General features: G+C 39.4%; 1 protein-coding gene across 13 annotated transcripts in view; it reads left to right on the top strand.

Moving 5' to 3' along the window:
• The window catches only part of PTPRK (protein tyrosine phosphatase receptor type K), a 250435-nt gene that overhangs the window by 35234 nt on the left and 191031 nt on the right, over positions 1-24170 (top strand). For all 13 annotated transcript variants that reach the window (XM_053460702.1, XM_053460704.1, XM_053460707.1 and 10 more), the window contains exon 2: positions 12376-12498. In XM_053460702.1, the coding sequence (XP_053316677.1) occupies positions 12376-12498 (123 nt within the window). The remainder of the gene's footprint in view (positions 1-12375; positions 12499-24170) is intronic.

Genomic DNA, 24170 nt, shown 5'->3' with positions numbered 1-24170 from the left:
TTCAGCACATCTAACACAATGCACTGCTTGTTATGTCTTGTTTATGCATTGTACAGCGCTGCAAAATATGATGGTGTTATGTAAACCAATGAAAACTATATATGTTAACTAAATAGTTACATTATCTCATGGTTTATGGTACTTAATCTTGAATAACCCTAACTAATCCGTAGGTATCTGCCAAATGCTATTAAAAGGCAAGCCTGTTTGGTAAGCGTGTGTTGCGGCAGCATTTAACATAACATCACGTTTTAAAAGATTAATTCTGCATTGAATAAGAAAATACAGAGATAGACTAGTCACATTTTTCCTATAATCCCAGTAATAATATGGAAACTGTAATGTATTGCAAATTCCTTAGAAATAGATGAGAAAGGATGGTAAACCAGAATGCATTTCTTTATTACAAAATTTAGCTTCAGGAGCTCAGAGGAGGAAATGGGAAGTCTGAGGACGAGATGTATTTTTTTTTCTTTCCCCAGTGTCTTAAAGACTTTGCCTTAAGGTTACACTATGAATAAAGAACAAGTGAAAAATGCAGGATGGTTTTAGCCTTTTAATGAAATCAACTGCATTTCCCAGGGCTTTCCTGCCAGACCAAATCTGCTGGTGGTTGGATAGCCTAAATATGATCTATTTTTAAGAGAATGTTATCCACTTTCCTTCAGGCTTTCTAATTGCCCGTTCAGCGAAGTGTGCGTTATTGGACAAAGTGAAGTCTTAACACTGAACCCGATTATATGGTAATTGTTAGTAAACCCTGGAGTCATGGAGGCTAGAAGTACAAGTGTCTTTATGAACAACGGTTAAGTGTAGCAGAGTGTTTGAACACAGACAGCCCCAGCCACTGGGCACCTATTGGTGAATAACATGTTTATATATATATATATATATATATATATATATATATATATATATATATATATATATATATATATATATATATATATATATATATATATATATATATATATATATATATATATATATATATATATATATATATATAATATGTATGTATGTATAAATGTGTATATATATATATATATATAATATAATATATATGATCATTTTGCAGTAAATATAAATTGCATGGCTTTCATATAAAACAATCACAATGTATAAGCATAGAAACAGAAAATAAGTTCTAAAATTCTGTAATAACAAAACGTTCACCCTGAACATGTAATATAGCAGATTCGCAAATGCTCAAAGAGGCTACAGGCAGGATAATCTGCAACGTAACAAAAAAAATACTAAGGGGAATGGAGGGTTTACATCTAGTCCTGAATGGACTGCCTGGTGTTGACCCAATCATATATAAATTAATATGATGGCACCACTGTACCTGGATACTGTCAGACATGCATGGTGTTGCTTTTCTTTATTCTGGAACTGCATGAGATGAGGACTTTGAGTGGGATCCAACCCAATTCATAGTCCAAGTTTGATGACCTGGTGTCATGCCATGGCATGAGTAACTGGAGCTTGGCACTGAATGGGTTAAGGGATTTGAGTCCAGTAACATTTGTTCACACCTTTCCTTTTGGAGCCAGAACCCAAAATAAAACTTGATTACCCCATGCTGGGTATTGTCACCTGGGACAGGAAGGGATTCCTGTGGAAGAGTGAAGGGCCAGACATCCTGGCTACATCTCCCTGGGGTGTGGAGACAGGGTATCAATAGACACAGGGTAAAATTATTAAATGTATAATGTCCAAAATATGATGAGTACATAACCTTTGGGCCCCATCATACATTGCATCCTTATGTCTGTGATGTGCTGGTTTCAGGGAGACCAAACACGCCATGCAGGCATGACCATAACAAGTGCTATGCGAACGTGTCCTTGTGCTAACTGATACAGGTGTGGAGTTTGGTATGAAAATGATCACTAGGACCAGAGAATTATGATGATCCTGGTGTCATAATTATGCCAAGCTCGGCAGGCGTCATATTACATATTTTGTGATCCCAGAACAAAGTTGAGAAGATATAACCCCGCCTTCAGAAGGTCATAGTTCTGAACCCCCTACTCCCATCCCCTTGCTCAGGTAACAGGAAAAGGGCGGTCTTGGGGGGGGGATAAAAAGGTGGGCAATTGGTAATGGGGAGAGCCTGTTTTTACCATCACAGAGACAACATCAAGGCTCCAAGGAATTATGGTATGATACTCTGTTTTATCCCTTTTATTTTATACTGTTTTGTACTTGTACTATTTAAGTCTATGTCTCTTTTTATATGCATTTTTATGTAACAGCACTGTGATCCATTTTATACTCAGATTAAACATTTTTAATCAGTTCTGTCTTTGTCCTCTAATCGAACTCAGCCTAGAGATAGCCTTTTGTATACATATAGATATGTCACGTTACTAAGCGGTTAACTATATAGATATCAGTTTGGGGATTGTGTAGTTATCGCAGTCTGATTGTTTTTGGGTAACCTAAGACGCCCGGTTTTAAAGTTCTTGGTGGTGGCAGCGTGTTTTACACTGGGAGTTTTGGGGTGACTGGTTGGGGTTGGTGGTGGTTGCTTGGTGCCCTGCGGGGGAAAGTGACCAAACGCGCCGGAAGTCTGGTTGGCGTTTGCCCCTTGTTACGCCCGTACTCCCACGTCGCGGCTCGGCCGATAGCCCTGTCCGTGACACCTGGGTTAAGCTATCTAACCTCTGTTGATTCTGTTGACAGGCTTGAGTCTACAGCTGCTTGCACAATCGGTATGGCATCTGAAGATGGGTCTCGGCTTCTATAAAACTAGTGCCTTACTCCTAAACTAAATATCTCCAAAACAGTTACGCTAACAGCTGAACATAAAGCACAAGCTTCGGAGATCTTAAGGATCACATACTCTAGTGCCAGACCAAATTTTTATATTGTTATCTTGTATTTATACAACAAGCTGTGCAACGCTTCTTACAGTACATATATTCAAGGGATATGACAAGACTATAATTGACAGACTAAGACAAAGCAATATGTTAGGTAGAGAGGGCCCTGTTTGCAAGCTTACAACCTACATTATTTTTACATCTTGCTTGAGCTATGTAATTGAGAATAAACATCTTTTGAACTTTGCAGCAGAGTCCCATTTTTGTACATGACCCCCCCATGAACAATTTGCATAGTAAGCTATGGCTGCTTTGTAGACTTGATGTAATAAAAGAGCTAGTCAAGTTGATTGGTATTTCAGGGCCAGTGTACATAATATATAAGTATGTGTGTATATGTATATATTTCATGTGCTTCAAGAACATCTTCCCAAAGCTTTCTATAAACATCCAATATGTGTTGACTTGTATAAATTAACTTGTAGGTCAATCACTTTCCATCTGTGCCAAGGAAATTTCAGAACTAGACCGAAAGGAGAAAACTTTATAATAAGGCTCAGCATTATAAATGCGACAAAAAAGAACAGGAAACTTTTGTCTGAATGTATTTTTCTAGACTGACGTCCATCTGTTTTAGTTCTTTAAATAGATCTTAGTGAAAATACATCTGCTTCCATATAGACAATTAGCTTGTCGGAATCCACAAGTTTCTTTAGATATAGTTGAAATATGCCTTCATATACTGAACAGCCTTCCCTTGTGTTAAAAGTACTCTTCCACCTCTTTAAGACAAAATTACTGTAATTTTTCACTGTACCAAACCTCATTATACTGATTTTAGCCTCCGCTATGGCATTCTTTATTTTCTACTCTGTCACATGGCACACTAAAATGCTTAGGAGCTTTCTAAATCTGAGTCTGGGTATAATTTATTATTATTGTTTTATATAGCAACATCATATTCCACAGTGCTGTACAATGGATGATAATCGAGTCCCCACAGCTTGTCCAGTGATCCTTGGCTAGTTTGGTATGAACAACCCACTTTCCACCCATTCCCTGCAACCTCATGAGTAGCCATACCCTTTGTATAAGCTCGTACTTTTCGGCATCAACATTATTACCATATTTGCTTTATTATGACATGAAGACCCTTTTGAGGAAAATAAACATCCAGACTACTGTTTTTGCTTTTGTTGCTTACTCTTAACTTTTAATTCTGACCCTGGCTAGGAACTATTTCTGGTAATAGCTGTGCTTGCTGGTCAGTTCTACTAGAACTCACTAGACTATTATTCTCATGGCTGACAGTTGACAAATAACCATTTGCTTTCAGAAGTATGTTTTCTTGAATTTCAATGATAAATTACCTTACATTAATACAGTTCTAGCACGCTCCATAGTGAGATATACCGTATATATATATTTTTTTACATTTATTTGCTTGCATATTTAAATATATGTTGTGAGTTAAAATTGACTTGTACTTTGAATATAAAATTTTAGTCTCTACTTCCTCCAATATAAATTTGTTGGTTTAATCACATGTGGATTGCCAGCACCATATTACTTTTCTGTCATGTTGCAATTGCAGTTTTACACACAGCAATATTAAAAAGAAACAGCTAGAAATAACTACGGTGCTGTAGATAAGAGTTTGTCTTGCCAAGTACTGTGCACCTCTTCTATTGAAATAATTTATATTTATTTCTTTATGTGAATATCTGAGCAGCGTGCTTTTGTGTGCTATCTTTCCTTTTAAAAGCCAATTTATTATGTCACAATGCAAACAATATCAGCATCATTTTTAGCATAACGAAATTTTTAAAACTGTATTTCTGATCCATTTGAAATTTTATTAGACAGAACTCGCTTTTATTTGAAAAAAAAAAAAAAAAAAAAATCTAAATGACTCCAAATTTGTGAACCTAAGGCTTTACTACAATGACGCTTAGATGTGTGGCCAAAGATGGCATCCACCAGAGAAAGGAGTAATTTGACAGAAAGGGGATACATTTATTTTATATGTAGGATGCTTTACAAACCTCATCAGATAGATTTTTGTAGCTTGTAGAACATTAACTAGTCTGCTTAATTGTGGTTGACAACACCATACAGCCAGAATGCCTTCACACTGTATAGATCAAAATGCCATGATCTCTAAGGTGTGATCATTTAATTTATTTTTATGACAGGGTGCCCTTTATAACAGAAGATTATTTGTCCTTTTTTGTATATAATGGAATCTTTCCCACTGGATGTTTTCGAGGTGTGAGATTTCACACATCTTGAGTTTAATCGTAAAATCCATTGCTACAGAGATAAGGCAAATATGTGTGAGTGGGAGCCCTTCGGTGTGGCTGTGGAATGTGGACTGTTCTATGTACAAAGCTGTTGCCAAAAGCTGACCGCATTTTTAATGATTAATAACAACCCTAAGTACTTTGCATTAATAGTCTGATGCAAAAAGAGACCACAGAGTGTGTAAAACATGTCAGATTCAAAATCTGTGTCTATTTTCCATTTCTCCTTATTAACCCCTTAAGGACAATAGGGGTTATTACTCGTAGTATATTGTGGGACAATGGCTATTTTAACATTTTTCGGTGTTCCTGTTTAGCTGTGATTTTCTTCTTTCTCATTTCGTGCTCCCACACATGTTATATATTGTTTTTTTCAGGACAAACAGGGCTTTCTTTAGATACCATTAATTTTATCATATCTAATTTACTATAAAAAAAAATGATACTATGGGGATTTTTTGTTAAAAATTACTTTTTCTCACTTTTTAAACAAAAAACTTTTACTGATCTGCAAAAACGAATGAAAAAACCTGCTAAATAGATTATCCTATTTGTCCTGAGTTTAGAAATACCCAATGTTTTTATGTTTTTTTGCTTTTTTCTGCATGTTATGGGGCAATAAGTACAGGTAGCGTTTTGCTATTTCAAAACCTTTTTTTCCAAATCTGGTAATTCTTCCCCCCATGTGCCATTTCGGGTATCTTTGAAGCCGGCCAATGCAATTTACCCCATCAAGTCATATATTTTTAAAAACTAGACACCCCAAGAAGGTATTTCACATGCTGGTAATTTAACCCTTTCCATGCACTAATTTTACCACCAGCCTTTGTGAAACTTTATGGTAGTAAATTTTTTTGTATTTTTTTTCACACACGTTGTACTTCAGGTATAAATTTATCGCTCCTGGTATATGTCCCTGTCAAACACCCCAATATGTGTTCAGTAACATCTCCTGAGCGCAGTGATACCCCCCATGCATGGGTTTGTTGGGTTATTTGGGAGGTAAAAGGCCGCCTTTGTGAGGTGTGTATTTTTTGTCCATTTAGACATCTGATCCTACTGCCCCCATGTCCCATATTTGGGACACCTTTGAACCCCCCGGCCAATTCAATTTATCCCATCCACTCATGCATTTTTTAATACGAGACACCCTATGGGCATTTGTAATGCCAATATTTTAACTCTTTCCATGCTGGAATTTTTATAAAGATAAAGAATTTTAGGACTTGCTTATTAATTTTTTATTTTTTTTTGGTGACAGTGGGGATTTTTATATGTTACCATATTATTTTTATTTTTTTTAAACATTTTTTTAAAAAAAAAAATTTTAAATTTTTTTTAATTTTTTTTTTTTTTTACTAATCACTCATTAGTGAGCTGGGCTCCATTGACCTTGCATGGTTGGATGCAGTACCTGCATTCAACCTGCAGGAGGAGCTCGAGAGTTCACAAGAGGGTCTGGATAGACCCTCTATGAACTCATTTCTATTGTTAATGCCATCCTGTGAATGACGGCAACGTCATTCACAGGATGGCACTTGTGGTTGCTCTTCGGAGCAATCACAAGGTGATCGGGGTAGGGGGGTAGTGTTACTGACATGCCTCGATATCGAGGCATGTCAGTAACACCATTTATGCTTAGGAAGCGATTCAGATCGCTTCCTAAGCTGTTTTAGCCGGGCGCCGCCGCGATCTTTCATGATCGGTGCGGCGGCGGCCATTTTTCTTCCGGGGAGGGCTGCCAAGGGCTGCCCTCCCCGGATCCACGGTCAGCCTCACTTGGGAGGCTTCCGTGGATGCTGCAAAGCCGTCGATGCAGCTATTTAACGGCAGCCCGTACATGTACGGGCATTGTCGTTAACCCGTTGCACGGCAACCCCGTACATGTACGGGGATTGTCGTTAAGGGGTTAATGGCTCTTGAGTATGCTCCTGCAATTTGCACATTAAATACCTTTTGTGGATTATCCCCCCCCCCAGGTTATTCAGGTTCTGATCCATCACCATTTTGCTGAACACAAACTCTAGAAAATGGCAGTGGAAAAAAAATACACTGTTTGATGCAGACGACTTGCTATCTCTTCTGGGTTTTTGGAACTAAATGTTCTATGGTGACCAGACGACCACCGTAGTTGCACAAGAGCTTGGCAGACACTTGTCGGCTACCTGTCATGTACAAAATATTAACATTTTATAAAGCTTACACAGGCATGTATGTTTCTTGATGTGAATTTTCATACCTGGTGGTCACATTTTTTAAAGTAGATATGTTATTTTCAAAACTCTGCATAGTACATCGTATATATTATTGTCCAGTGTCTGCATGATTATTCAACCGTGTTATGAACATACAAAAACAGCTAGGCGTATCACTCTTCAATCAATACAGTGACAATAAAATTACTACCCACGTGTAGAAGCGCAGCCTTCCCTAGCACTCCTCAGGTGTTTATAAGACAGTAAAGGTATATGGGTTTTGGAGGGCACAGAATGTCATATGTGGGGAGGGGGGGAGATGCAACGGTGACTCTGATTAGTGGGGCATTTTGCGGAGTCTCTGTGGCTATTAGTTGTTGAGTCGTTCGGGATTGAACTTCGGGACAGAAAATTGATTAGATAATGCAGGCTCTGCCACAGGCTGCCACAGATCTTTACACATTAAATATATTCAAAACAATTGCACTGACAAAAACAAGATATACCGTATTGGCTCGGATATAGGCCGCCCCCGTATATAGGCCGCACCCTAAAAGTTTGGTGCTTTTTTAAAGAAAAAGTTTTTTTTCTTTAAAAAAGCACCAAAAAAAACATGCTGCCACTCTGTCCCCCCCCGGGATATGCTGCCACTGTCCTCCCTCCCCGAGATACGCTGCCGCTGTCCTCCCTCCCCGTGATATACTGCCGCTGTCCTCCCTCCCCGAGATACGCTGCCGCTGTCCTCCCTCCCCGCGATACGCTGCCGCTGTCCTCCCTCCCCGAGATACGCTGCCGCTGTCCTCCCTCCCCGAGATACGCTGCCGCTGCCCTCCCTCCCCGAGATACGCTGCCGCTGTCCTCCCTCCCCGCGATACGCTGCCGCTGTCCTCCTCTGCCCCCCTCCTCGACACGCTGCCGCTGTCCTCCTCTGCCCCCCCCTCCTCGACTTACCGGAGCAGACTCCCGGGTGTCTTGCGGGGCCGGCGAGGGACATCTACGCAATACGCGTATGCAACTTCCGGTACCGGTACCGGAAGTTGCATGCGCGTATTGCGTAGATGTCTCCCGCCGGCCCCGCAAGACACCCGGGAGTCTGCTCCGGTAAGTCGGGGGTGGGCAGAGGTAAAACGCTTAGATAACCTCCCGTGCCGGCACCCCCCCCCGTGGGAAGTGCTGGCAGGGGAGGCTGTCTGAGCGTATCGGGGAGAAGAATGCAGGTCCCCTGCACCGCTGCGGGGGATCTGTATCTTAACCCCGCTGCCTGCCCGGCGCCCGGGACTGCATGTCCCGGGCGTCGGGCGCTAGACCCCGAATATAGGCCGCACCCCCACTTTAAAAACTTAAAGTGGGGGAAAAAAGTGCGGCCTATATTCGAGCCAATACGGTAAATAGTTTTCTTAAACATTTTTTTTTTTTGCATTTCTCAGAGTTGTGACAAGACAAGTTCCTCTTTAAAAATTGAGTTTGTCTATGGAGCTTAACTGAGATGTGTGAGCTCACTTATTTTTACATTTGCGAAGTGTCATCCTTCTTATATGTGGCACATAAACCGTTTAAGTGCCTCTAATCTACAAGTTAGCATTCGGAGGCCAGCAATATTTTTCCATGAATTTTATGGCCTGTCCAGAAGAAATACAACTTTGTGCAGCATTTCAAAGAGCAAGTCTTCTCCGCTCTTGACATATTTAATGCAAGTCATTAAGATCTGAGAGGGAGGAAGGGAATGAAATGAGCTTGTTGATTAAGAAGAACAGATTGCTTGGTTCAATAACTCCGACATGCGGAATACAGAGCTTGCAACAGCTTTATACTATCAATATGTTGAACAGGTAACTCATGTCATGGTTTGCCTTTTGCCAGATCCTGGCACTCTTTCTCGTTGGATTAAATGGGATCTGTCGTAGGTACTTCATTTATCTGATTTATGCATGTATATATGTTGCCTGTATTGCAGTCAATAGGCATTTTATATATTGTTTCAAATAGTGTAATTCCCTCTAGCAGGTTTTGCCCATTACTCTTAAAAGGGGTATACACAAAGTGTGAAGTTTTCCTTGTGTGACGTTATGTCCCAACCATGTTATATGTAAAGTCAACAGATTCTGCGGCGCTGTATAACCTGGTTACACGTGAACATTATATTTAAATGCTGACATAAGGTGTGTAAAGTCCTCCTCACGAGAGCTTACGATTCAAAGCAAAGTACATGCAAACATTCCTCGGGGTACAGTACCACAAAATCGTTTTGTATATAGAAGAAGATAGTAGTGGAAATATTACTGAGAATGGATAATTTGGTTTGTCTAATATTTTGACATTGGGTCTAAATTTCAATATGGAATGATGAATAACGTTAAATAAAAAATATCATTTTCACAATGATCTAGGCACTTTTAGCATTTAGGCTACAGTTTGTGCATCGTGCATCTTGACTTGTTTATCTCTGTATACTACATTACAATAGCGGCCACTGCAGAACATGCGGCTTCAGCAACAAAGAGTAATTAAGGCTTTTTCAATACATTATATTCTCATGAAGCCGTCCTTTAAAAGAGAACACATACTTTGATGCCATAGTGTCTCTTTAAGCAGCCTCAGAAAAATAAAGCCTTGATTTATTAAGTATTCTTTTTGCTGCACAGCAGGGACGCATCTTGAAGTTGTGAAAGGGAAAATTATGTATTCTCTGCAGTGTGTTGTAGAGGGTATAGCACATCTTCAAAGTATCCGATCGGTGTTAAGCATTGCATATCAATGTTTGACTTTTTTTTTGTTTAGTGAGATGGAGTATAGTCCGTAAGTTTAATAAAACAGGTTATTTAGGCTGTGGTCCATAGGCCACAAGTAGTCCAAGAAATTTCATGGTGGCTTTCCAAAATAAGTTGGGGTAAAAATACAACATTCAGATGACACTTTATGCCATTGACGTATTTTGAATTAGGCATAGAAAGAAGGTTTCATGACATAAAAAAGCACACAAACGTTAGGTCTTCCCTAAAGCAGGGTAAATGGAACAGCAGCTTTAAATATCTAAATGTAAAACAAAAGGCAAAATGTCCCTGCTTTCAAATCCACCTCTTTGTAAGGATAACAAAGGTGATTTTTAGAATCCTTTTCCTTGTGATGTGGAATGGTTGCCATGACTTGCACTAGTTCGTTAATAGGTTGTCCTATTAGCATTCCTGTATCTAAAATGTAGCTAGTTCAGAGGTTAGCAATTAAGGACATCCATCTTGTTAAATAATTGAATCCTTGATCCATTTGTAATTTCAGTTTATGTACTGGAGGGCGTCTGATCCATTAAAAAGGGGTAATGGATGCCTCACAGGCATTGATCCCTGCTGTATATTATCTTGTATTGTGGCTGCAGACAGTGATAACTTGGCTCAAGATAAAATCCCAATATATCTGTTCGTTAGGAAGTTCTCATTCTTTCTCACCTAAACCTGATTAATCAGTATTGCCCACATAAGGGAGACCACCTGTTCCAGACTTTCCTGGCCAATATCTAAATGAAAGAAGCTGTCCCATAGCCTCAGGACATGCCCCAGAATGAAATACGCTGGTGTATGCTACCCTTTTGTTTGTAAGTGATAGAGAGAAAAGATCTTTTGATATGATTCCTTTACCTTTCAGGAATTCTTCAGCGCCCCTCACATTTGTAGCTCCCTTAACAAGTGAGCCATTGTGCCACTCACCCATAACACACAGGCTTACACACCAGTATTTAAGAGGTTAAACACACAATGCTGCTGCTCACTAGTGATTTCCATGTGATTCAATTTTAGAAAAGTAAAACTATTATAATAGGAAATTAATCTAGAAAATCGTGGTCAACATTGTAAGTGTATATATGCGTGATGGTGATGGAAAATGCATGTAAACATATAAGCATTTTTTGCTGTCGCTTGATTGATATGTACTGGTGAAAGTCATACTCGCGTAGGTCACACCCATCCTAAGGATTCATTGCTGTTTAGGAATGTGATTCAGGGGCGGAAGGTCACCATGACCCACACAGATGTCGTCTTTAAGGATGACTGTACTACATGCTAAATTACTGAACCCCTATTGAAACAAACTCTTATTGCAGTAGTAGTACTTTGGTTTAAGGGTTAACTAACAGGTTGTACCAGGTGATTCAAAAAGAGAGCACCACATGACCTTAAGAGTTAAACGTGTACTGCCCTAATGAAATGAAAGTGTTCAAACTCCATACAAAGAGGAAAAAATGAAATTCCATCTTGGGTTTTCCCGGCTGAATAAATGCCAAGCTTGCAATTTCGTGATTAAATTACTGAACTGATGTTCTTTTAATAACAACATTAGTCTGCCTGGAATTATCATTCAGAATCCATTACATTAGCCATTTAGACAATAAAATGGGAAAAAATGAAGCTTTGGGTTCATTTATGAATCTTCCTGGTTTTGACAGAGGTTAACGTGAATAAGAGCTGATTTTGTAGATCGAGAAAGACATCTGAATGCTCAGCGGCTCATGAAGACTAGTTAAAAGATTTTTATTTTTTGAAATTATTTTGTGGCTCCAAAAAAACAACCTGTCTTCAGTTATAAATTATTACAATCTATGATAAAAATCTGATCTTGAAGATTGTTTTTGTATCCAGTGTATTAACGTGTGTTTGGCTTATCATTTTTAAAAAGGTGGTTTCACATAAGCAGCCATCTTGCTTTCACAAGAGACGCTGTTCTGGTCTCCCTGTTGAAAGAACTACGTTCAGGTTGTGACCCCAAGCCCTTCAAGCCTGGAACCCCATAGGCAATACCGCATTATTATTGTAACACTAGTTATAGATTTTAGATTTTTTTTCCAGTCATTTCCATCTCTAATAGTTAATATGTAGCTCTCCAGAACTGTTGATTGTCGGTATCAGCCGTGATACGCGGATGCTGTTGGATTAATGGTTCTGCTTTCAGCAGCTGTATTAATGTCTCGGAGTAAAGGGGCACAACTTCATGTACCTTAAATCAAAGCTACTCTTCTCATTGCTGTATTATCTATTTTTTTTTTTTATTTTTTTTTAGGTGGCTGTACCTTCGATGATGGCCCAGCACCCTGTGATTATCATCAGGACCTGTATGATGACTTTGATTGGGATCATGTCAGTGCTCAAGAGCCCCATTACTTGCCTCTGGAAATGCCAAAAGGTGAGAAGTCTGGAGCTCTGTGCATAGAATTCTTAGTAGTATCTGAAATCTATCCTGTATTTCTAAAGTACATCGGCTACAGGCTCTGATTACTTGATGCATTTGAAAAACACTTTACAAAGATCAGCTGAAGGATCGTTCAAGGAATTGCTGTAAAATATAGAACTTCTATAGGAACACCACATTCCTTAACTTTCAAATGACCTCTTTTAGCCAAACTGTATGCAGTACAGTGAATTAGAAGTGTCTACACATTAATTGCCAGCTTAATTAAAAGAAAGTGTGGACATTAGATCAACGAAACATAGAACCTTATCTGATCCTTGGTCTTGTCTTATGTTCAGGGTAACCAAACATCAATCCCATGCATGTTTAAATTCCCTCATGGTTTTAACCAAAAAAAGTTCATTTTTTAAATGAGCTTTTGATGATCATCCCCACAAGGCATATGCAAATCAGCTTCTTGCAGGTATCGTAGTTCATTTGTGTATGGGGGGGCATTGTAAACATTATACATTAAAGTGTTGACAGGTCTTTAAGCCATACATTTATAATTTAAGTGAGTATGCTATAAAGATATAGTTCATCTACATCTCCCTAAAATAATAGCTAACAATAATTGGTAATATGCAGAGGTTTTTTGTGCTTGCAATGGCTTTTGATTGTGTTTTTAACATGGCTTTAAATTAGCAGTTGTTGTTAAGGTCACATAGATGATGACGTATAGCAGTATGCCAAGTAAAGCTGTTTAAAGAAAAAGATGCTTTGAATACTTACATATGTGGCTTTTTTTATTACTTTTCTTCTGCCAGAGACCATTGGGATTACACGAACGTGGTCACTGGTTGAACATTGGTAATAAACATTGAATTACCTGCTGAAGAAAGTGTTGTCTTTTCCAACCAACATCCATTGTGTTATAAACAGTTTGTTACCCGATATATACTGCAGCCTTTTGATGTGGAATACAGCAGCACTAATATCAAAAGCAATAAAAATTATATATGAAAGTGCGTGGGATAAAATCCAATAACTGCAAATCCCCATGTAGATCACAAAACAAAGGGCAATATAAGGTAGATACGGGTATACCAGGCATATTTTGGCTAAGGAGCATTTTGTTATAGTTGGTACAGGCTAAAGTGTTTCCTACACATGTATTAATCCAAACGCACGTTCACATTTTTATTATTAATAATGTGCATTACGGCAATCAGTACATGCCAAATATTGTTATCTAGAATGGAGGAACCCATACGCAGGCATTTTAGAGAGTTATTCTGTTCAGTTTTGCAAGAAAGCCAGAATTTCCTTTATCATCTGGCTAAAACCAGTGTTTTTGACCAATACATTATTGCTACTGGGAATAGTAGAAAGGCCTTTAGCCATACATGAAAGTGCCATGTATGTGGTCTTCCAGTTGCTCTGCCAAGTGACAGCTGGTGAAGGAAACATGGAAAAGTTAGCTTATTTTTCCCCTTCGTTCAAAATAACTTTTTTTTTCCTGTGACAGGTGGGGAAAAAATGTTCTGTTGTGTAAGAGAGAACTTAGGCAGCTGTTCTGTTTTATGTAGAAAATGCTTTGTCCTTTGTGACATTGTAAAGATATTTTTAGAGGGTTTCTGAAGTAAAAAATCAAATGGTTGCAGATTCACCCCCACCTCTACCACTCATCATGGGACTACAATCAGAAGGCCTGATTTATGCAAATGTTGGCATTGTTAATTACCATGGAGGATAAGGAATGAATAGCTGAAGAGGTACAGCCCAAGTGACCTTGCATACTCACCTTTGATGAACAGCTTAATCGGCTCTTCTAAGACAGAATGATATTCAGGAAGAATGAAAGCGTTTGAAATTCAGCTATGTTCTCAATTAATAGAATATTAAGTAATTAATCATGTGACTGAGGTCATTACTACTTAAGAAACTCTTGCTTCTAGTAAATGAAGAGGAATAAGAGTTCTGCTATTACTAGTAATGTAGGAGATTATTTTGGCTGTGCCCAAACGATGCCATTGCAAGGTTTGATGAAACTAAGAATTCGACAGCAGGTAAAAACCAGTAAACAATGCTTGACCCAAAGGTTGACTCGGGATACACATAGAGTGGCCATTTAGTAGGGGCACCATATAAAGCAATGTAATGGCAGTTCTCCCTCATTCCATACATCCCTTTGAAGTATCACTGATTTTGCACATTTTTTTTTACTTATGTAGTCTCTTTCTGTAAATAAATCTGACCAACAATTGGCCATCTAATCTTTGACATAATAACCATACCTGGGAGTGCTCTAACTTTTTGATTCAGAAGCTATAGAAATAAAGGCTGTTTACTGTACCTCCTAAGTAGGGAGTGAAATTTGGCCTCACTCCAAATAAGGTTCCACTGTTCTTTGCCCCCCCCCTTTGAAGTCTATTTGTAGGTATGCAGTCTGAATAAAGACAATCTGTATTCAAGCAGGGATTTGAGTTGTGATTTAACAGCGAGAAAAGCATTATTTCACATGCTGTCATATCATAAAGTCAAATTATATTGTGAAAGGGTCGGTCCCAGACAGTGACCCTCGACATCTGTCCATTCATCCCTTAGAATGAGGGTATGTTTTTCTAGAGCATTTAGCTTTGTGTCCTGCTGCATTTAAACTCAACTTTTGCTGTATTACTTGCCTGACTATAAATCACCTATAATAATGATGGCTGAGCAGTAGTTAGCCAGACATGTAATTTATCTGCATAGCCAAATGTGAGAATGGCACTTACAAATGGCTGTGTGTACTAATTTATTATAGGTTAGTGTCATTCATCGGAGGACATTGTACAAATTAAGACTGCGGAACACCTTGAAAACAGACTTGATAAGTGATTTTACTTCTTCTGATCAAAAGATTGTATATTTCAATTCTTCTTATGATAACGTGTGGAGATAGAACTTTTAATTAAAATCTGTATCTTAACATTTATATAGGCCTAAATGAAATAGGATAACCTATTGTATAGTCCCCTGAACATTCCACATGCAGGTTTGTCTTCTAGCTTTTCTGTACTAGCACCTGTTGTCTCAAATTATAAGTGTATGTCGGGCAGGGATGACCCCTGTCTTTAACATGCAGACTCCACTGAAATGAGGGTCTGGGAAACTGTGATTGTTATATGTAATGATTGAAAAATACTGGTTCGTGTTTTATTATTTGTTGCCTATAACATGAAAAGAAGCTGTTAACCTATGTAGTGTATGTTCTCAGAAATGATACATTCCAAATCAAACACAAGATCATTATTAGAGTATTATGATGATAGGTGATTTTCTAAACAGACATTAAAGTGTGTCTGGTCAGAAGTGAATTACTATGACCTCAATGGTCAAGACCGTCGAGAGCTGTGCTATCTGCTTATTGTTGACATTGACCTCAGGATGTTCAAGAAATCTCAATGCTTTAGATTCTTAAGGTTGACTTGTCTTTGTAGTGCTAAATGTGATTTATGTGTACATATTTTTGGTATACTTGTAAGCTAAACATATATATTTCTTTTCAACTGGCCACTCATTAATCCTAAAGTGAATTGCTATGGGTTTCAATTGAACATGTTATTTAGCGTGCGTTTATTTTTTTATGTTCTGGAGTTTTTTTTATAGCTTCTATGAAGTTAACAAAAAGTTCTCTGTGCGCATAAGAGAACAAGATATTAACCAATCTCTACCCATGATTTGTTAATTGATTCTTTCCCCTCAACACCACTATCCCTAGGTTCTACTAGAGGGCATCTCCTGTCATAATGTCACATATTAATGTGAATGTGCATTGAAAGAGAAGCTAAGCATGTGTGGCCATATTGTGTGTATATTTTTTTTCCTCTACAGACCATTGATTTCGAGATCAGTTTGCGTAATTCGATCTTGTTAGAACTTCCGCTATTTCCCATCATAGTGCATACCTCTGAACTCAAAGGGCAAGTCTTGGCACAGGAGTTATATGTGGCTCTCTCCAATGGCTTATTAGGCTGCGTTTTTTTTTTTGTTTTTGTTTTTTTTATAGTTGACTGAGCATCATTGTAGTTCCAAAATCAATGTGAAGCTGCTTTTTGCTTCTAGGGTCCCAAAGCAAGCATTGGCTTTGAACCTATCCCTGTCTGCAAGTCCTCAAGAAAACTGTATGCAACCCCACCATCCACTATCACCACTGCTTACCATTAAAATTGGTTAGAGTTGTCCCTAAGTTTGCCATCTAGACTACTTGGGTGAATATTTGCTCTAGAAAACATTAAGATGGCAGCCCTTTTTACTGATGTCTAAAACATAACCAGTATAAACCCTGTAAGTCCCTGCCAGGCTTATTTCTAGTGAAGCAGCCAGTTTTCTAGCAGAATCTTCCTGTGTGTATATTGTTTGGCAGGAGTATAGATCACTCTCACATTGCATACTGCATACTGTTCAGAGCTGTGCCTGTCAGATGTATTTTCTCCCTCATCATTTAAATTGTGTTCACCTGTAGGCTTTTTCTTCTCCTCTAATTTGTATCCGCAGTATTTTGTGTTTGCTAACCCTCAGACCAAAATACAGGAAAATGACTCTGTTTGGACAGCCCATTAAAAGGAGCAATGCACTGTGATATTTCAGGGTCACTGATTTGAGACTCTAATGGACTGCTCAAGGGGGAGTCACCTAATGAAGGCTGATTTTTTATGTAAGGGCCGTTGGCTTCAAGAATACAAATTCAATCTGAAAAATGTCTAAATTACAGTGGACTTAAATGGCCTGCTGTGAGTGCATCTTTGGCGCACTCCTTGAGGGACATTAATGTTTCTGAATTAGATACTCGTAGTGTCTCCCGGAGGGAAAAAGTGTGAAAACATGGTGTGAACACAAGAGGGAAATATTATATTTGTAGTCTCTATGATTTGCTAATTTCATCTGTTTTCTCTAAAAGAAAAAAAAAGGTCCTACTTTTACTCTTCATACTGCTCATAGCTGCAGGATATATTATTATAAATGAAACAAACTATTAGTAGTTATTACTAAATATAAGCGATTGTCAATCTGACACACAACTCAAGGATGGTGATGTGTCTTTGGTGTAGGGCTGCAACTAACGATTATTTTAATAATCGATTAGTTGGCCGATTATTTTTTCGATTAATCGATTAATCGGATAAAAAAAACAATATGCAAATTTTTCGTTTATTTAAAAGAATTTAATGAACTGGATGTTAAAAAACAACTTAAAATTTACATTAACATTCTTATTTTGTTATGATGTAATAAAAAACAATATTTTCAAAGTACAAGAACCCAAACACAATATTTATGAAACAAAATAACCCCAAACATTCTGAAAAGAGGTGGACTATTACTGTTCAAGAAACTTTGCCCCAGCACTTTGCACTTTGCACCCAGCACTTTGCACCCAGCACTTTGCACCCAGCACTTTGCCCCAGCCCTGGCACTTTGCATCCAGCACTTTGCACCCAGCATTCAGCACTTTGCACCAGCACTTTGCACTTTGCACCCAGCCCTGGCACTTTGCACCCAGCACTTTGTACCCAGCACTCAGCACCCAGCACTTTGCCCCAGCCCTGGCACTTTGCACCCAGCACTTTGCACCCAGCACTTTGCACCCAGCACTTTGCACCCAGCACTTTGTACCCAGCACTCAGCACTTTGCGCCCAGCACTTTGCCCCAGCCCTGGCACTTTGCACCCAGCACTTTGCACCCAGCCCTGGCACTTTGCACCCAGCACTTTGCACCCAGCCCTGGCACTTTACACCCAGCCCTGGCACTTTGCACCCAGCCCTGGCACTTTGCACCCAGCACTGGCACTTTGCACCCAGCACTTTGCACTGTGCCCCTGCACCCAGTCTCCAACTCTGCCCTGCACCCAGCCCTGCCCCCACATTCTGCCCTGCCCCCACACTCACACTCTGCCCTGCACCCACTCTGCCCTGCACCCACTCTGCCCTGCACCCACACTCACACCCTGCCCTGCATCCCCACCCCCACTCTGCCCTGCACCCAGTCTCCCACTCTGCTCTGCACCCACACTCACACCCTGCATCCCCACCCCCACTCTGCCCTGCACCCAGTCTCCTGCCCTGCACCCCCACCCCCACTCTGCCCTGCACCCCCACTCACGAACCGCTCTGTGCGAATGGAGCCACTCGCACAGAGCGAACCGCTCTGTGCGAATGGAGCCACTCGCACAGAGCGAACCGCTCTGTGCGAATGGAGCCACTCGCACAGAGCGAACCGCTCTGTGCGAATGGAGCCACTCGCACAGAGCGAACCGCTCTGTGCGAATGGAGCCACTCGCACAGAGCGAACCGCTCTGTGCGAATGGAGCCACTCGCACAGAGCGAACCGCTCTGTGCGAATGGAGCCACTCGCACAGAGCGAACCGCTCTGTGCGAGTGGAGCCACTCGCACAGAGCGAACCGCTCTGTGCGAGTGGCTCCATTCGCACAGAGCGATTCGCTCTGTGCGAGTGGCTCTGTGCGATCCGTGCACATAGACATGAAGAATACTTACCTCCGGAACGCGTCACATCCGTCACGTAGCTAAAAGAAGGCGGAGACTGCAGAGCGTGTAGCAGAAGCGGGGAACGCTCGCGGAGGTAAGTAAAAGGAGCCGAGTGCTCCAACAACGAATTGATCACTCGATTAATCGATAACGGAAATCGTCGACAACGATTTCCGTTATCGATTATTATCGATTTTATCGATTCGTTGTTTCAGCTCTACTTTGGTGGTTGAAAAAGTTTATGGTTTTTGGTCTTTGTCCAGATGGAGAGTATTTAATTTTTATTTATTTTCTTATTGCTGAGCTCTGAGGTCCAGTCGTTTTAGAGAAAGTTGTGACTTTCTTTTATTAATCTGGGGATATATGTTGTCAGGGAATGAAAGTCTGCCTTGTCAAAGATGACCTTGTTTTTTAAATAAGTTTGCAATCCTTTTTTTTTATTTTGTGGAAAAATATAATTTATAGTATATTTTAAATGTGGAGTTATGTGAAAGGCAGCGATTTGCTTTATATTTTTTCATGTCTGAGCCCCTTTAGTAGTCTCAGTTCACATTCAGTTATTCATTTTTATTCATAATCCAAACTAAATGTTTTACATTGAAATGGTGGCAGCAGCTGGCAACCCGACAAGTTCCTATAAGTTGCATGAAATTGCTTGCTTGATCAGTCTGTTTGCAGAAAGGTCAACAGCAGTTTTTTATTAGTGGACAATTATAAGTATGGACCTAAAATATATGAAATCCATAAAGAATTGTCTGAAATGGACCCAAGTCCCATATCAAAAATATGACATGTTACGTTTTCCAAGGTTAACCGAATGCTTTGGTCGCTCCAAGATTCTGAAAACTGTCATATGCAGCAGCTAGGGTTGTATGGTAAACTGATGATCATCAAGAATGAGTTGTATAGACAGCACTCTGTGTATTCTTTCTCTATGATGAGATAAAATAAAACCCCTTAAGTTCTGCTTGAACTGTAATTATTTTTTTTTTTACAGCAATTGATATAATAAATGTTTTGTATGCAGAGGTGGGCAATTAAGCCACATTGAGTGTGCAGGACAGAAGCTTTTCGCACTCATTTGTGTAATTATTACTTCTGTGGAAAGTATTTTAGAAGGTTTTTGTAAAAAGCACACCTTCCGCTTTAAACAAAAACACACTATTTTCTATCTCTAATCAAACCAGTGGGACAATTGTTTTTTTTCTCCCCCTCCTGAAATTGACAACGACCCCATAGTGGGGAAACTAGTGTTTGAGTCACTCCGATGATTGAAAAAGATCTTGGGTTATTTTCCCTTTTGGACAAAATCATTTTAGATGGATAATGAGAAAACAGTGAGGCCGGTTGTCTACATAGTTATTTTGACAGTCGACTTGAGACTGGGATTCTGTTTGCACCATTAATTTACATGGCTTCTGACTGCCTTCTGGAGACAGTAGTTCTCGGCAGGCCATTCTCTTGGCATGACATTTTCATCTAACACATCTGTTTGACTTACTGGAGACTGTAAATGGTGAAAACAGTTACCAACAATGTTGGAGGGTTTTGTTTTTATTTTGGCTTGTTTTGTAACTTGAGACGCGGTGTAGATTTCATTTGTGTTGCTAAGGTATCTTGAGACAGACTTGAAGAATGTGTCCATGCAGACATGGCTAGAGTTCACGGCTATATCACACTGTGCAGTTTTCTGTGTTTAACACAACGCACCTCAACTTAGAAAAAAATTACTTATGTTGGTATGATTTTTTTCCCCTTTAGTTTCTCCACCATGAGCACGCTCTGTGTTGATATATTGCTTGGTTGTCGGTTCACCTGTTAATTTGTGTAGAGCCTTTTGAATTCTTGAGAAAAGCAGCATGTGCCTGAATTGTTATCTTAAGAATGTGCCTTCATATACAGACATAAAAGCGTTTGCTTCATCCAGCATCCATCAGTATCCTTCAACAGGAGAAAAAAGAGGGCACCCTGCACCATAAGGGGTTGGTTCTGATCTCCACACGTACGTTTTAAGACTGGCCTTATGTGTTGACCTTCTTTTAAAGCAGGAAGAATATATATCGATCAATGGAAGGACTAAATGCTACATGGTTCTTGTTACCTGCTCTAAGCTAAAATACAGTGATATATTTAACATTGTTGCTATTTTTATTTAACTGTGTATGGGACATTGACTGCCAATACATTATAACACTATGCATAGTCCTACACTGGCCAAATCAGGCAAGTGCTCTCCCCTCATACCTTCGTGCCTACTGGCATGCTACACGCAGCCTTAAAGTGACGCAGACAATTTTAATCCCCCGTTCGTCTGGGATTTTGGTCCTTAAAGATTCTGATTCTGTTAGTGTTGCTTTTCCTCATCTGCAGTGGCGGAACTACCGGGGTCGCGACTGCGACCGGGCCCTGGAGTTCTGCCAGTCAGGGGGGCCCAAGGGGTGCCGAGCGGTTGCTGAAAACGACCGCTCGGCAACTCTTGGGCCCCCCTGACTGACAGAAATCCAGGATGCCGCTGCCGCCGCCTGCCTCAGCGCTGCCCAGAGTGCAGTGTTGGGAGCGTGAGGCAGTGAAGCGCCGGCACCCGAGACAAACGCCTCACGCTCCCAACACAGGAGTTGACGGCAAGTGACCTACAAAGGGGGGGTAGGGAGGGAGTGGGTAGATCGTGAAAAGGGGGGAGGGAGTGGGTAGATCGTGAGAAGGGGGGGTAGGGAGGGAGTGGGTAGATTGTGAGAAGGGGGGTAGGGAGGGAGAGGGTAGATCGTGAGAAAGGGATAGATGGGGGGGGCCTTAACAGATTCTCGCACCGGGGCCCTGAGGTTTCTAGTTACGCCCCTGCTCATCTGTTAACTGAAACTTAGAGTAGATAACTGCTCAAATCCGTGATATATTTACTCATTTCAATTGATCCAACTCACCCCAATTTGTTAACAGGGTCTGTTATTACATAAAGTAACACAAGGTTAATTGGTTGTTACCCTAATCAGGGGCACTTGAAGAGCCCATAGCTCTTAATAGGCCATCACCCTGCTGTCCGGTTTATTGTGCTACCTTCAGTCTTACCCCCCGTGCAATGTGTGGCATCAAAGTCCCATAAGAGGAGGAGAGAATACTTTCCGGTGCACTTTTTGCAGCTAAGAGTGGCAAGAAGCACAATCTTCACCTACGCATGTTTCAGTGTTACTGAATGTAAATTCAGTTTTTTGTCAGTGGGGATGTTTTTATTTGATTTTTACAGACCTAAAGTGTTTTTTATTTCATAATCTTTATTAGGTGCCTTTTCATTGAGTTGAAAAGATTCTTATGCTTAATGCTGTATTCAATTGAAATATTTTCTGCATACAGATGGCTGTTTTTTTTTCCATCTGTCAAAAGTCCTCACAAGAATGTTTCAACCATTTAAACTAATATATATAATATTTTTTTAAAACAAAATCCTTTCATATACCTTACAGTAGGGTCAAAACTACTGGCACAGCCGCTAACAACATTTGGTTATAATATCGTAGGTGGATAAGGACCAATGACAATGTCAAGCACACAGTCGTCTGCCATCATGACCTGCTAGGTATCCTTTGGAAGCTATACAAGATGGCTTTGTATTTATTTTGGTTCCACTGTAGCACAGCTGTATATATCGGTTTCTGCAGTGTTTGAAGTAACTTTTAATCCAATATTGTAGAATGCATCTCTTCACTTTCCTCATCCTGGCCTATGAAAGTGCCATGATTTTAAATGTGTACTTTTTCTTTTAAGATGTGTGATGCAGGTCGCTTTGGGATGTCCTTCTGAAGATGAAAGTACATGTTTAAGCGGACTTGTTATCCACAAGTGTGCCGATGACGGGGTCTGTTTCATGTAACATAAAAATTCTTTCACCTGCAGTTCCATCTGGTTGTTACTTGAATCTACAACATGGAGTCCCCTAGGTCATGCTGTTCCTGGTTAGTGCAGGGTTATTCACCCTCAGAAACTAGGTGTGTCATGATTAACTCATATAATGTAGTGGATGCACGGAAAGGTGACCCAGCAGAGGTGGTTAGTTTCTTTGTTTAAGCATTCCATGAGTTAATCTGATGTTGACTTAAACGTGTTTCTTTGTGCATGCCCTCTGTATCTGTTCTGGCTAGAGGTGTCATCTTCCCAAAGGACCCCTGTGGTGATTCATGGCCTAACAGATAAGGACTCTGAGTTATAGGAATTCCATTCCTATCTTAAGTGGGGGGGTTTCCATCACCATAACTTATTGGCACATCAAAGATGGGACCCGATTCTTGGGGATGGTGTCATATAATCAGTCATGTGGTCAGAGGGGCGGTTGCTTGCAAAAGTCTGATTTAGGTACAATGCAGCGACCTCAAAGCAGAACTCCATGATCGGAACAACATCATAAGAACCATCTGGACTTAAGGAGTTCCCACAGGCCTGCTTATTGAAGAAACTCGTGAGTGAGGGGCCTGTGTTTAAGTCCCTTTGTTTGCCATTTTATTTTTCTTTTGTATGTCTTGTTTTTTGTAATTCTGGCACTGTGTAATCTTTGTATTTTTGTTATTAAAATATTCATAATCCAAGTCTGTCTTTGGGCTCTAGTATCGATATCCACAAACCCTAAGAGAGGATAACACGTTACCATATTGTTATTAAGTTCTACTGGATATATATATATATATATATATATTGTTTGCCCGGGGTGGGTTGATATATATATATATATATATATATATATATATATATATATATATATATATATATGTATATGTATATGTATATATATATGTATATGTATATGTATATATATGTATATGTATATATATGTATATGTATATGTATATATATGTATATGTATATATATGTATATGTATATATATGTATATGTATATGTATATATATGTATATGTATATATATGTATATGTATATATATGTATATGTATATATATGTATATATATGTATATGTATATATATGTATATGTATATATATGTATATGTATGTATATATATATGTATATGTATATGTATATATATGTATATGTATATATATGTATATATATGTATATGTATATATATATATATATATATATATATATATATATATATATATATATATATATATATATATATATATATATATATATATATATATATATAAAGAGAGAGAG

This window comes from Spea bombifrons, chromosome 3, assembly GCF_027358695.1.
Source record: "Spea bombifrons isolate aSpeBom1 chromosome 3, aSpeBom1.2.pri, whole genome shotgun sequence".
Classification (NCBI taxonomy): domain Eukaryota; kingdom Metazoa; phylum Chordata; class Amphibia; order Anura; family Pelobatidae; genus Spea; species Spea bombifrons.
The sequence above is the reverse complement of the archived record's forward strand: the minus strand, read 5'-3'. Positions and strand labels throughout refer to the sequence as shown.